The following is a 13,808-nucleotide window of genomic DNA, read 5'->3' on the forward strand; positions in this document are numbered from 1 at the left end:
GTTTGGTGATGAAGGTTAGAGGGGAAAAGTAGGGCTCATAGAAGTTTTGTTTTTTTTCTTTTATCATGGAGAAGACTTGCAAATGTTTGGACGATGAGAAAAAGGAGTCATTGCCTAGGGAGGGGTAGAGGACCCGAGGAGGGTGGGATTGGGAAGGGGCTCCCCTTTGGGTGCTGCTGGATCTGGAAGCTGTACTGAGGAGGCCAATCGTAATGGAGCCCTCGGCATTGGTGTAAGACCCTACTGACCGCTGCTGGAGGCAATGCCTCTTGTCTATAGAGGGTACTCACTTCTGTGGTCACCAGAAGGATAATAATCCATGAAAGCCATACACTTTGTGAAAAACTCATCAAAGTTGAAAGAAGGGGGTGGTTTTAAGAAATTAACCTAAAATAAAAAAGAAAAGAGAGAGAGAGAGAAAGAAGTTTTTGGTTATTCTGAGGGCTGTCTGGTCTTTTGAATATAATTTCTCAACAAAAAGGGCAGGGTGTATGCTTTTGAATGTCCAGGACATGATGTTTAAGAGACTGGCATACTTAAACAATGAAGAGCTTTATTTACATGTGATTCCATTAAAAACATCTCCAGTTAGTCATTAAGATTTCAATCCTCAGTATGTACACAGAGGGCCATTCCAGGGGGCTAACCTGTATACTTTTCCACGCTTAGAACTTTCTTCTTCTTTTTCTTATTCCTTTATAATATTTTAATTCAAATAAAGCCTGGTTAAACTGTATACCATTTCTTTCTTACAAGTGTAAGAGGACAAAGGTGCTAAAGGGTACCAAAAGGTATTGGGAACATCACCACTGATAAGATTCATATCAAGATCATGAACCCCAGGATATGATACATGGAGAATGGCACAACCTCATTTCTGTGACATTCTTGCTTCCAAAAATGGATAACCTTAGCTCAATAATGAGAAACTACCAGGCAAAACCAAACAGAGGGACGTACACCAAAATAACTGATTACTACTCTTCTTACATGTCATAAAAGACAAGGAAAAACTGAAAAACTGTTTTACAGATTTCAGGAGACTAAATAAAAATAACAAAATGCCATGTGAGATCATGGATAGCATCCTGGAACACTGCACTGAGGACTTTAGTGGGAAAACAGGCAAAATCCAAATAAGGCCTTTAATTAGTGAATAGTATTGCACTCGTTAATTTTTAGGTTTTGACTGTTGCAATCTGGTTATGAAGAATGTAAATACTTGGGGAAGCTGGGTAAGGGATATATGGAAACACTCTGTATTATTTTTGAACTTTCTTGTGAGTCTGAAATTAATTAAAAAATTAAATACAATTTTTAAAGGTATAAGGAATGATTGAAGAAGATGGGGAATGGAGGCAATGCTATCAGCCAGCTAGGTCATGCAGCCGGGATGTGAATTACTGGAAGAGTGAGTGGGGGAGGGCTGTGAGGGTTGTAAACTGATGCCTACATAGTACATTGTGCGTTTGGGGCGGGGTGGGGGTGGAATGGGGGTGGGATGGGCCCTCGCCTTTGCCTGCAATTCCATGGATTCACCGTCTTTTCGTTCCATCTGCCAAGCATTCTCATTCCTGGTTCATCTAGCAGCACAGCTCTCCCCACTTTCTCTAATTGGCTATACCCCAAGGACAGTTCTGCTTATAGTTGGTCTTCAACTTAACTACAATGTTTTCTACTAGGCAGGGCCACAGGAAGAGTCTCTTCCCTCACTAATCTTTGCTGCCCCTGCTCGCCTCCAATCCTTACCCTTGGTGATTCCTCAGCCTAAGTTAGGAGCGTGTTGAGTAGAGCGCATGAAGGCCAATGGCAGCCCTCCGAACTACAACCCTGGGCTCCTAGGGAATAGCCAGGAGACTCTTCCTTTCATTAAGCAAGGGCACTAGTCGCCCCAAAGGCCTCCATACCCAAATTCTACATCCCTAGTTACCACAGAGAAGCCTGATCATTTCCTCTCAAACTCACCAGCCTTGGTTCCTCCCAGAGGAGGTGTTGTGGACCAATGCTTCTTCTTTTTTTTTTTTAATATCATATACTAGGTGACATTTATTGATTGATTGATTGGCTGCGTTGGGTCTTCGTTGCTGCTTACGGGCATTCTCTAGTTATGGTGAGCCAGTGCTACTCTTCACTGTAGTGTGTGGGCTTCTCATTGTCGTGGCTTCTCTTATTGTGGAGCACAGGCTCTGGGTGCTCGGGCTTCAGTAGTTGTGGCACATAGGCTCGGTAGTTGTGGCCCACAGGCTTAGTTGCTCTGCGGCATGTGAGATCCTCCTGGACCAGGGCTCAAACCTGTGTCCCCTACATTGGCAGGCAGATTCCTAACCCTTGTGCCACCAGGGAAGTCTCCTGGACCAATACTTCTTAATCTAACCCAGACTGACCTCATCTGAGTCTCCAGCCCAGAAGCTTCATGGAACCAGTGGCTTCCCAGTGGCTTTTCTGACAGGAGGCCCCTGGCACAGACAGGCAGAACTTTCTGCAAGTGACAGCATCACACCTACCTTAACAGCTCTCTGATCTGGAATCCTCTCAATTTCAATCATGCTCCTGTCACAGAGCTGCCAGCAGTTTGGTGACAGAATGACATCATTCATCTGAGCCATGTTCTGCGCCAGGCGCACATCATCCACCGCCTGACCAATCACCAGAAAGTAGTTTCTAGTTTCGTCTCCAAAGACCAACATGGTGATGTGGCCGGCAGCCAGTCCTGGCAAGAAGGCAAGCAATGGGTTTGCACGAGAAGTTCTGGCTTAGTCCCCAGAAGCATGGGTTCTTGGACAAATCAGAATCTCGAGCATCTCAGAGCAAAATCTAGTTTCTAAAATTTTAGAAATCAGAGAAGTCTATTCTGGGCCCAGGCCTTCCCAAACTTCTTTTCTCCCAAAGCTAGAAATTTAGGTATTTGTTTTCACCTTTCTGTGACATTTAGCTCTCTAGATGGCCTTATCAGTCCCCAAAGCTATTTTATTTTTTCTTCAATTTACTTATATGTCAACTTATTTATACTTCTTATTTATACAGAGGACAATTTTAATGATTTCTGTTTGGGGAGGATTTGCATTTTATCAGAGATTGAGGCTCTGCCTAGAAAGAAACCCTTAGGGCAGAACTTCAGGCAACAGCCAGAGAAGAAAAGGTGGAGGAAATGAGCAGACATTTTGACAGTCAAGTGTTCTATCACAAGAATGTGTCCTCTAGCTATTTTCAAGTTGGGACTGAAGGTTTTGTTACTAAAGCAACAGAGGACAGAATGTTGTAATAAAATATGACATCTATACGAAATGTATGTATAAATGAACTGGAAGTGATACACAGTTCTGTTAAATGACTATAATTAACATAATCAAAGTTTGCTTTTTTTAATAAATTTATTTATGTATTTATTTATTTAATTTATTTATTGGCTGTGTTGGGTCTTCGTTGCTGCACACAGGCTTTCTCTAGTTGCTGTGAGCAGGGGCTACTCTTCATTGTGGTGCGCAGGCTCCTTATTGTAGTGGCTTCTCTTTTGAAGCATGGGCCCTAGGCGTGTGGGCTTCAATAGTTGCAGCGCATGGGCTCAATAGTTGTGGCACACGGGCTTAGTTGCTCCGTGGCATGTGGAATCTTCCCAGAGCAGGGCTCGAACCCGTGTCCCCTGCATAGGCAGGCAGATTCTTAACCACTGAGCCACGTAGGAAGTCCCCAAAGTTTGCTTTTTATCTTTGCTGGCTTGCCAAGGCTGAATTCCCCTCGTATATACATATGGTTTGTTTTCCCTCTAAAGTACACTGATGCTTAGGCTCATTAAAAGAAGAAGTACTGCAGGAGACTTCTCTTGTGGTTCAGTGGTAAAGACTCCATCCTGCAACACAGGGGATGAAGGTTTGATCCCTGCTCGGGGAACTAAGATCCCACATGCTGTGGGGCAACTAAGTCTGCACACCACAACTACTGAGCCCTGAGTGCCTCAACTAGAGAGCCTGCGTGCCACAACTAGAGAAGAGAAAACCTGTACACCACAACTAGAGAGAAGTCCATGTGCCACAGGGAAGAGCCCACATGCCACAATGTAAGATCCCACATGCCACAATGAAGATCTCATGTGCTGCAAAGACCTGACACAGCCAAAATAAATAAATAAATAAATAAATAAATAAATAAATAAAATTTAAAAAATAAAAAAGGTACTGCAATAGAAATAAAAACAAAAATAAACAAATGGGACCTAATCAAAATTACAAGATTTTGCACAGCAAAGGAAACCATAAAAAAAAAAAATGAAAAGACAACGTACAGAATGGGAGAAAATATTTGCAAATGATGTGACAGTCAGGGGCTTAATTTCCAAAATATACAAACAGCTCATAAAACTCAACAACAAAAAAACAAACAACCCAGTTGAAAAATGGGCAGAAGACTTAAGAGACATTTCTCCAAAGAAGACATACAGATGGCCAGTATGCACATGAAAAGATGCTCAACATCACTAATTATTAGAGAAATGCAAATCAAAACTACAATGAGGTACCACCTCACAACAGTCAGAATGGCCATCATTAATGAGTCTACAAATAACAAATGCTGCAGAGGGTGTGGAGAAAAGGGAAGCCTCCTACACTATTGGTGGGAATGTAAATTGCTACAGTCATTGTGGAACCACCTGTGGAAGTTCCTCAGAAAACTAAACATAGAATTTCCATATGATCCAGCAATCTCACTTCTGGACATATACCCAGACAAAACTATAATTCAAAAAGATACATGCACCCCATGTTCGTAGCAGCACTATTCACAATAGCCAAGTCATGGAAACAACCTAAACGCCCATTGACAGATGAATGGATAAAGAAGATGCGGTACATATATACAATGGACTACTACTCAGCCATAAAAAAGAATGAAATAATGCCATTTGAAGAAACATGGATGCAACTAGAGATTATCATACTAAGTGAAGTAAGTCAGAAAGAGATAGACAAATACCATATGATATCACTTTTATGTGGAATCTAAAATATAGCACAAATGAATCTATCTGCAAAACAGAAACAGACTCATAGACATGGAGAACAGACCTATGGTTGCCAAGGGAAGGACTGGGCGTTTGAGATTAGCAGAAGTATACTATTATATATAGATGGATAAAAAACAAGGTCCTACTGTATTGCAGAGGGAACTATGCTCAATATCTTGTGATAAACCATAATGGAAAAGAATATAAAAAAAAAGAATGGGACTTCCTAGGTGGCGCAGTGGGTAAGAATCTGCCTGCCAATGCAGGGGACATGGGTTTGAGCCCTGCTCCAGGAAGATACCACGTGCTGCAGAGCAACTAAGCCCATGTGCCACACTATTGAGCCTGCACTCTAGGGCCCATGAGCCACAACTATTGAGCCCATGTGCCGCAACTACTGAAGCCCACGTGCCTAGAGCCCCTGCTCTGCAATGAGAAAGGCCACCGCAATGAGAAGCCCACGCACCACAACAAAGAGTAGCCCCTGCTCGCCGCAACTAGAGAAAGCCTGTGTGCAGCAACAAAGACCCAACACAGCCAATAAAATAAATAAATAAATTTATTTATTTATTTAAAAAAAAAGAATGTCTATGTGTATAACTGAACCACTTTGCTGTACAGCAGAGGTTGGCACATTGTAAATTAAGTGTGCTTCAAGTTTTAAAACATTTTAAATAAATAAAATTAAATTAAGAAAAAAAAAAAGGAAAGGTACTGGCACTACTTCTCTAACAGTCAATCAGCATGCACATTAAGGATCGCCATCATTTTTAAGAAGGATAATAGGTCAAAACTCTCTAGGTGTTAACTTGGGGAAAAAAAGATTCCATATTATAACAGCTTTGATTATTTTTTCAACAGAAGATTTAACTTATTTGGCAATTTTGAATAACCTAAAGAAAACTGAGAAGCAGTTAACTGGATAACCTCTGATCTTCTCATCACCTCTGCTACTGGAGAATTATAAAGTTTACAGTGTTTAGTTAGGCAGAAACTAACACCAACAGCACCAAGCTGTAAGGCGTCGTTTACACCTCTCAGAATCTTGTTCCCCAACCTTTGAAATAGATCGTGTGACGCCTGTACCGCAGGACCGTGGTGAAGTGGAAGGGACATAGCGTAATGTCTGTAACACCATATGGAAATTGTGTGATTAATATTGCATGTGTGAATTTATGACGCCTCCTATTAAGTGGAGCTGTGCTGCAGGTTGAACTTTTAAGCTTTTCTTTCATATGATTCTCATGAAGAGGGGGAGGACCAGTCTTATGACGTGCGGAATCTGTGTAATCACGAGCTGCTCTCTGTTGTGCTTAATGGATGATACACATTGTTGACAGCAGCAAGACCTAACCACAAGAACAGCAGTAGTAATGATAAAGAGTATTTTGTGGGGTAGTTACTATCCTAACCATTTAAAGGTACTTTCTGTAAGAGTCTATGAGGGAGATATTAGGAGTTCTCTTAACTGGTAAGGGAGGGACCCCAAATTCACATTCTGGTTAACCTAATCCAAAGTTCAAGACAAGGTGGTGGACCTGAGTCACGAGTTCCACTGTTTTCTCTTTAGGAGGGAGACGCCTCAGGAGTCAGGACCCATATTCAAACTGCTATAGCATCTCTTCTTAAAAGCTTACCTATCTTGACTCGGACATCCAGACCTTCTTCGGACTCCTGGGTCTCAAACAATCCATGGATCTCCAGGCTACATTTAATTACCACTGTGATGATGTTTTTCAGTTGCCTCCGCTCCACCTTCCACAGGGCTAGCAATGCATCACCTTGAAAAGAAAGACACACCGAGGACTCCTGCCCTGCCCTGGGGTCAGTCTACTTTGTATACAGTCTGTACAGAAACTTACTCTTCAAACATTTCTCCACCCGGTCTGCTGGCCACTGCTCTCTCTGAGATGCCTCCTTTGTCAGAGCACAGGCACCTCGGCATTCCTTTCTTATCCCTGCTATGTCAGTGAGCCCCCTTACCTGCAAATTTTAAGATGTCTCCTCCAAAAATCAACACTTCTGAGAAAAAAAAAAAAGTAGGTAAAATCAAACTCTGGTTTCTTTCTTTCCTTTAAATTATGTAAGTTTCAGGTGTACAGCATACCTTTGATTTTTTAAAGCTAATAAAAAGAACCTACTCTTCGACACAGACGTAGAGAACAAACATATGGACACCAAATGGGGATAAATGGGGGGCGGGGGTTGGGGTGGGATGAACTGGGAGATTGGGATTGCCATATATACATTACTAATAAGAAAAAATATCAAATTGTACACTTTAAAAAAAATCTCTTCAACAGTGGGACAGAAATTAGGAGCAATTCAGAGAATAGGTTTATAATAAAGATGCCATCTCAGACAAGGCATTTAAACACATTTGTGGGGATTTCCCTTGTGGTGCATGCAGTGGTGAAGAATCCGCCTGCCATTAGGGAGGAATGAATAGGGAGATTGGGATTGCCATATATACATTACTAATAAGAAAAAAAACAAAACAAAACTGTACACTCTAAATATATGCAGTTTATTGTATGTTAACTGTATCTCAATAAAAGTTCTTAAAAAAAAAAAAAAAAAGGAACCCGCCTGCCAATGCAGAGGACACAGTTTTGATCCCTGCTCCAGGAAGATCCCACATGCTTCGGAGCAACTAAGCCTGTGCACCACAACTACTGAGCCTGCTCTCTAGGGCCTTTGAGCCACATCTACCGAAGCCCACGCCTACAGCCCATACTCCACAACAAGAGAAGCCACCACACTGAGAAGCCCGAGCACACAACAAAGAGTAGCCCCTGCTCGCCACAATTAGAGAAAGCCCGCTCGCAGCAGCAAGGAAGATCCAATGCAGCCAAAAATAAAATAATAAAATCAAATTAAGAAAAAGAAAAAAAAAGAAAAGGAAAAGAAACTGCAAAATGAGCATAGTGAACTAGATTATGTACCTGTTCTGTTTCTGTGAATGGGAAAAGATAGGAATGAAGAAGGTGGGATTTCTGATGAGGCCTAAGGACAGCTACCCTATTCCCATGATAAAGGAACGCTATTTACTGATCTGTGTATGTTATGAGCAGTGGCTTGAGAGAGCATGGGTGAGTATATGAGTGACAGGACTCCATAAGAACTGAAAATCAGAAAAAAAAACCCACAACTATGGTGGGCTTGGGTTTTGTTTATTACCAACTTGCATTTTGTTTATTTAGGTTTTCCGACATAAGTGGACATTTTTCCTCTAGCACCGCTGTGCTGAGTGCAACGCAAAAAGGAATTAGATAGTTTCTGCTTTTAATAACAATTAAATTCTGTCTAGTGGGTGATATCAAGATATTACTAGGGGGGACTTCCCTGGTGGTCCAGTGGTAAAGAATCCCCCTTCCAATGCAGCAGATATGGGTTCGGTCCCTGGTCAGGGAACTAAGATCCCACATGCCATGGGGCAACTAAGCCCACCTGCCATAGCTAATGAATTCATGTGCCTCAACTAGAGAACCTGCGTGCCACAAACTACACAGCCCACGTGCGCTAGAACCCACTCATCACAACTACAGAGCCCATGCGCCCTGGAGCCTGTGCGCAAAAACTAGAGAAGAGAAAAACTCCAACGTCACAACTAGAGAGAAACCCCGCACTGCAACGAAAGATCTTGCTTGCCTCAACAAAGATCCCGTGTGCCACAACTAAGACCCAATGCAGCCAAAAATAAAAAATAAAAAAATAGGGCTTCCCTGGTGGCACAGTGGTTAAGAATCCGCCTGCCAATGCAGGGGACACGGGTTCGATCCCTGGGCCGGGAAGATCCCACATGCCATGGAGCAACTAAGCCCGTGTGCCACAACTACTGAGCCTGTGTTCTAGAGCCCATGAGCCACAACAACTAATTAATTAATTAATGTTAAAAAAATTTACCAGGAAAAAAAAAAATTTACTAGGGAACTCAGACCCTGATAATAGTCTAGACCTAGGGTTTACCTTAATAGAATAAATCCTTTTCTTCATGAATAGTTCAAATTAATAATGCAAACAAGTTGGTAGGCAGAGGTTGGAAAGGAGACAAACTTTTCAGTCAGCTGGAAGTGCTTCAGACTCCATTATTAGGACACAAATTACTGACAAGTTGTAAATCACTCATCTATTCATACCATATTCTTTTTTTCCCCTTTCTTTAAACTCTTTATTGGAATATAATTGCTTTACACTCTTGTACCAGCTTTGAAGGTACAACAGAGTGAATCAGCTGTATTTATACATATATCCCTATATCCCCTCCCTCCTGCGACTCCCTCCCACCCTCACCGTCCTGGCCCTCCAAGGCATCACCCATCATTGAGTTGATCTCCCTTTGCCATACAGCAACTTCCCACTAGCTATCTATTCCACAATTGGAATACCATACTCTCTTAATGACTGTGTTTGAGTTATACTGATGCTAGCTTTTTGGAGTTATTGAATATAACTGGAAGTATTACCACTACAGTTCTTTTAAAAGTAGTCTCTAATTTAGTCCTGTAACTAATGCAAAACTCATCCCTTAAACAGTCTGTGTTAGTGAGGTTTGATTACATTCCTTCACTCGTACTGTATTATATTTCAAAGAAGACAGGTTTCATACACATTTTATGGGGACAATGAAGAATGCTAAGTAACAGGACTCTATCAGGTTATAACCACCAAACAAAGAGAAACAGTGAATTGAAATATACTTATGCCAGAAACCTATGGGGACACTTACTCTCCACTATCGCACTTATGTAGTGGTTGAGGATCTCCACCAACTGCTCGGCCCCTCGGTCCATGTACATGGCTGTGCTGAACTTCTCAGTCATTGCAGTAAAACCTGTAACAAATGTGCAGCTATTTGCTTTGGGTGCTGGGAGGAACCAGAGTCAGGAGAAGAGGACCACACTGGTGAGCAGTGGACCTGATTTTAAGAATTGGCAGGGTTTCTTTTAAATGATCTTTGTGGCTGGTCAAGTGTCAGATATTGGACCTCCTCTATCTATGTTTATTATTTTAGGGGTCAAGGAAAGGCGCCAGATAACTCTTCCCTTCTACTAATTTCTCAACTGGTACAGGGATGACTGCAATTTCATGGTAATGAAAACACATAAAATTCAAAGACTTCTGAAGAGGTGGCACATTTCCTGTTAAGCTGCAAACAGTATCTGGAGAGGCCATTTCCTGATCAGTTTTGCCTGGGATCATGTGGGGCTTGGGGGTTGAGTCAGTTGGGACAGGGCCACCGGAGACTGAAGCTCCAGACCTGGGTCGTGGGCATCTTAGATTTGCCCGTGGCTGGACATGCTGGGTAAGGGAAGAAGAAAGGGAGCCAGGTCCGCAGGTTATCCCTCCTCCCTCCTGTGGGAATATTTGCAGTAACAGCACAGAAACTCGAAACCTCCCTCCCCACCCCCCAACCCCAGCAGTCAAGCTCTGCATGTGATTCCAATTCAAGCCTGTTGTTCTCCCACATTAAACATCCCTTTTGCGCTTGCCTGATATATCAACAAACATCAAGACTCCGTCAAAATGATCCACAGAAGGTCGTTCTGGAGAGAAATCTCCATAGACAATGAGGTCCGGTAAATGAGCTGCTATTTTGACAATGGCCCGATCCTGTGATTTCTGTTCTCTTTGAGGGTTCATGTTCAAGGCAAATGTTCAGGATTGTATGGTCACCGCAAACAGTCCCCAAATAGACCTTCTAGAAAGCAAGCTGAGAATGAAGGCAATCTGACTTACATTCATTCCCTCACATTGCTGTTTCTTTTTCTCCATTTGCTTTGTCTCACCTGCCAACTGCTTTTTTAAGTGGTTGAGGTGATAATGGCTGAGTTGCCGGTCATGCCATTTGCATGAAGGAGTGAAGGGGTGCAAATGCTGTGGGAGAGGGGCCAGGAGCAAGAATGCCCCGGTCCAGGCCGCTTTTCCTTCTGTCCACATGTTCCCTCTTTCCCGCCCCCCCGCCCTTTTGGTCTCTCATCTTTTCTCTCTCCTTTTTGAAAATTAAAAAAAGAAAGTGTAGATGTGAGTTTATGTCTGTGAATATTTATATAAAAGTGAGTAGCAAAGTAGAGTATTATACATAAGCAACAAATTAAGTGTTTTAAGGTATAGATGTAAAGAAATAGAGGGAAAGAATTAAAAAAGGGGTGTGTGCGGGTAAGACTTTGAACTGTAAGTGGGAGGAAATGTTGCAATTTTAATGTTACCCAGTTAGTTCTGAGGAAACTAGGATTTCCTAAGGCGTTCCTTTAGCTGCTGGGGCTGATGAAATGATCATGCCTGAATGTTGTAAAAATCATGCTCTACCACCCTGAACAAGAATAGCATACCTAAGATGTTCAGAGCAATTCAAGTTCCTGCAATAAGTGATACAAATACTAAGTGAATTAACAAAAAAAAAAAAAAAAAAAGAGGAACTGATACTCACCAACATGAAGGACCTGGTTAGTAATTTCAACCAAACATAGTTCATTTTGGGATACATAAGAGTATTAGAAGGAAAAAGTGAGTTAACATATATCTTAGACTTCAGGGAAGCATTTCTTTTTTTAAATCAGGGAAAACATTAATATATTAGTATATTTAACAAAAACAAAAAAAAACCCTTAAAATGGATGGAAACCTCTAAAAATGGGTACTAAATATTAAGTAATAGATAATCTTTAAAAGGAAAAACATTGGTAAATGCAAATGTTAAGAAATGAACAAAAGGTAGAAGGAGAAGATATAACTAAGGTTAAAAAAAAATCACTAAAACACAGCATATGCCAGGAACACTCAATAGATAACAAATACATCAAATAAATAATTTCAGATAGTGAATTTGATAAGTGCTATATGAACTTATCAAAGACGGCTATGAGAATGCTCAGAATGAGCTGAGACTTAGGAAAAATGCTGAAGTTAAGAAAACCTAGAGGGACTTTTAGGCTTTAGTGAAAGCAAAGTAATTAATAAAAGAGGAATAAGGACAAAGCTGAACTGTAATGTACTATATAGCTCTTTTTTTTCTGTCTTCTCCGCTATGGAGAACTGAAAATATAACACATGTTGACAAGAAAGAATTGAAGTCCAAGATAAAAAAGCAGTGACAAAACACCAGTCATTTAAATTCAAGTAGCCATCACCAGATAACCTATATCCACTGAAATATACAGAAAGAACTGACAGATGTAATGCGAGTAGCCTCAAAGAATAATGGAGAATGAGAGATGGACTGGAAAACTAGAGATGTTTACATTCTATTCTGAATTTCAAAAGATGAGCCTACGTGTGGATTCCAGAAAACACAGTCTGGTAAACGTGATGTAAGGTAGGTTTTGCTTCACTAACAAAACACTCCAAAATCCAGTGGCTTGAAATAGCAAAAGCTTATTTCTTATTCATTTATTTCTCGCTCATGCTACATGTCCAGTGTAGGTTGGCTGAGGCCCGACTCTATTGTTGCCTTCACTTTGGGACCCAGGCTGGGACATTTTAGTTGCGGAGATAGTGGGAAAAGAGCATTTGATCGCAGACTCATTCTGAAAGTGCTCTCCCAGAAGCAATATATTTCACTTCCACTCAAATGACATTGACCAAAGCAAGTTATGCAACACATCTAATTTCACCTAACTGGGAAAGTGCAATCCTACCATGTGTGCAGTGAGAGTGAGAGCTGGAATATTTGTGAGTTATCATACTTGATAATATATGAGCACTTAATCAGTAAGAGGTGATTAAAAGGAGTCAAAATGGATTCAGAGCTGAGAACAAACTAGTCTTATTTCCTTTTTTGATTTATTAAACTTTAAAATCAAGAGAATACTGTTGACAAATTATATCTTGACTTTAACAAGGCATTTGGTCAAATTTCTCACATCTTTGTGGGTAACACACAAAATTATAGGAGTGATTAAAATGTAGTTAGCTGGTTAACAATTAGACCTGAAGGATATTGATTTGTGTTTTAGTGTCCACTCAGAGGGAGCCTGCATGAGTGTTCTAGAGGACTCAGAACAAGACATAATTGGAAGGAGAGCTGATGTACTGAATGATAGAATCAGGATCTTAAAATATTTTAATTGACTGAAATAACACTGAAATTTTAGAATAAATTCAAATAAGTGCTGTACCTAGAATTTTAACAAAATCAAATGCATATGCGTGTAGTGTAAAAGACTAGATTTACTGCAAATTCAAAGCTTTCTTTTAAAAAACTTACTTTTTTTTTAAAGACTAGGGACCTTTCTTTTCTTTTTTTAAAATTAATTAATTACTTAATTGGCTGTGTTGGGTCTTCGTTGCTGCACATGGGCTTTGTCTAGTTGCAGCAAGAGGGGGCTACTCTTCGTTGTGGTGCATGGGCTCCTCATTGCTGTGTCTTCTCTTGTTGTGGCGCATGGGCTTATTTGCTCCACGGCATGTGGGATCTTCCCGGACCAGGCCTAGAACCTATGTCCCCTGCATTGGCAGGTGGATTCCTAACCACTGCGCCACCAGGGAAGTCCCTACCCGCTAACATTTGCTGTTGTCTGTTTTTTCAAATTGTGGCTATCTTGGCAGGTGAGGGGGAATATCTGTGGTTTTGTTTTGCTGGTGGTACTAATGAAATAAAACAAATTTTCATATGTTTATTGGCCGTTTGGATGCAATGCAAATCTTAAGGTACTTACCAGTGTTCAAATCTAATTCAGAGTGTTGGGTTTAGTTCTGCCCGCTTTATTTGAAGTTCATGGACTATGGAACGTGAGACATGATGGGAGATATTGGAGATGTTGTCAGGAGATGATGACATTTGGGTGAAAATGGTCTTTGTCTTCTAATA

At 41.1% G+C, this 13,808-nt stretch overlaps 1 protein-coding gene across 1 annotated transcript in view; it reads right to left on the reverse strand.

Annotated features, from left to right (window-relative positions):
• The window catches only part of ADCY10 (adenylate cyclase 10), a 78,743-nt gene extending 68,073 nt beyond the window's left edge, over positions 1 to 10,670 (reverse strand). Inside the window, exons 1-6 of the mRNA XM_057727542.1 lie at positions 10,492 to 10,670; positions 9,729 to 9,833; positions 6,983 to 7,021; positions 6,637 to 6,780; positions 2,505 to 2,710; positions 291 to 387 (exon numbers count right to left, since the gene is read on the reverse strand). Coding sequence (XP_057583525.1) covers positions 291 to 387; positions 2,505 to 2,710; positions 6,637 to 6,780; positions 6,983 to 7,021; positions 9,729 to 9,833; positions 10,492 to 10,642 — 742 coding nt within the window. The 5' untranslated portion in view covers positions 10,643 to 10,670. The remainder of the gene's footprint in view (positions 1 to 290; positions 388 to 2,504; positions 2,711 to 6,636; positions 6,781 to 6,982; positions 7,022 to 9,728; positions 9,834 to 10,491) is intronic.
• Positions 10,671 to 13,808: the final 3,138 nt, after the last annotated feature.

This window comes from Hippopotamus amphibius, chromosome 3 (genome assembly GCF_030028045.1).
Source record: "Hippopotamus amphibius kiboko isolate mHipAmp2 chromosome 3, mHipAmp2.hap2, whole genome shotgun sequence".
In the NCBI taxonomy this organism is placed as follows: Eukaryota; Metazoa; Chordata; class Mammalia; order Artiodactyla; family Hippopotamidae; genus Hippopotamus; species Hippopotamus amphibius.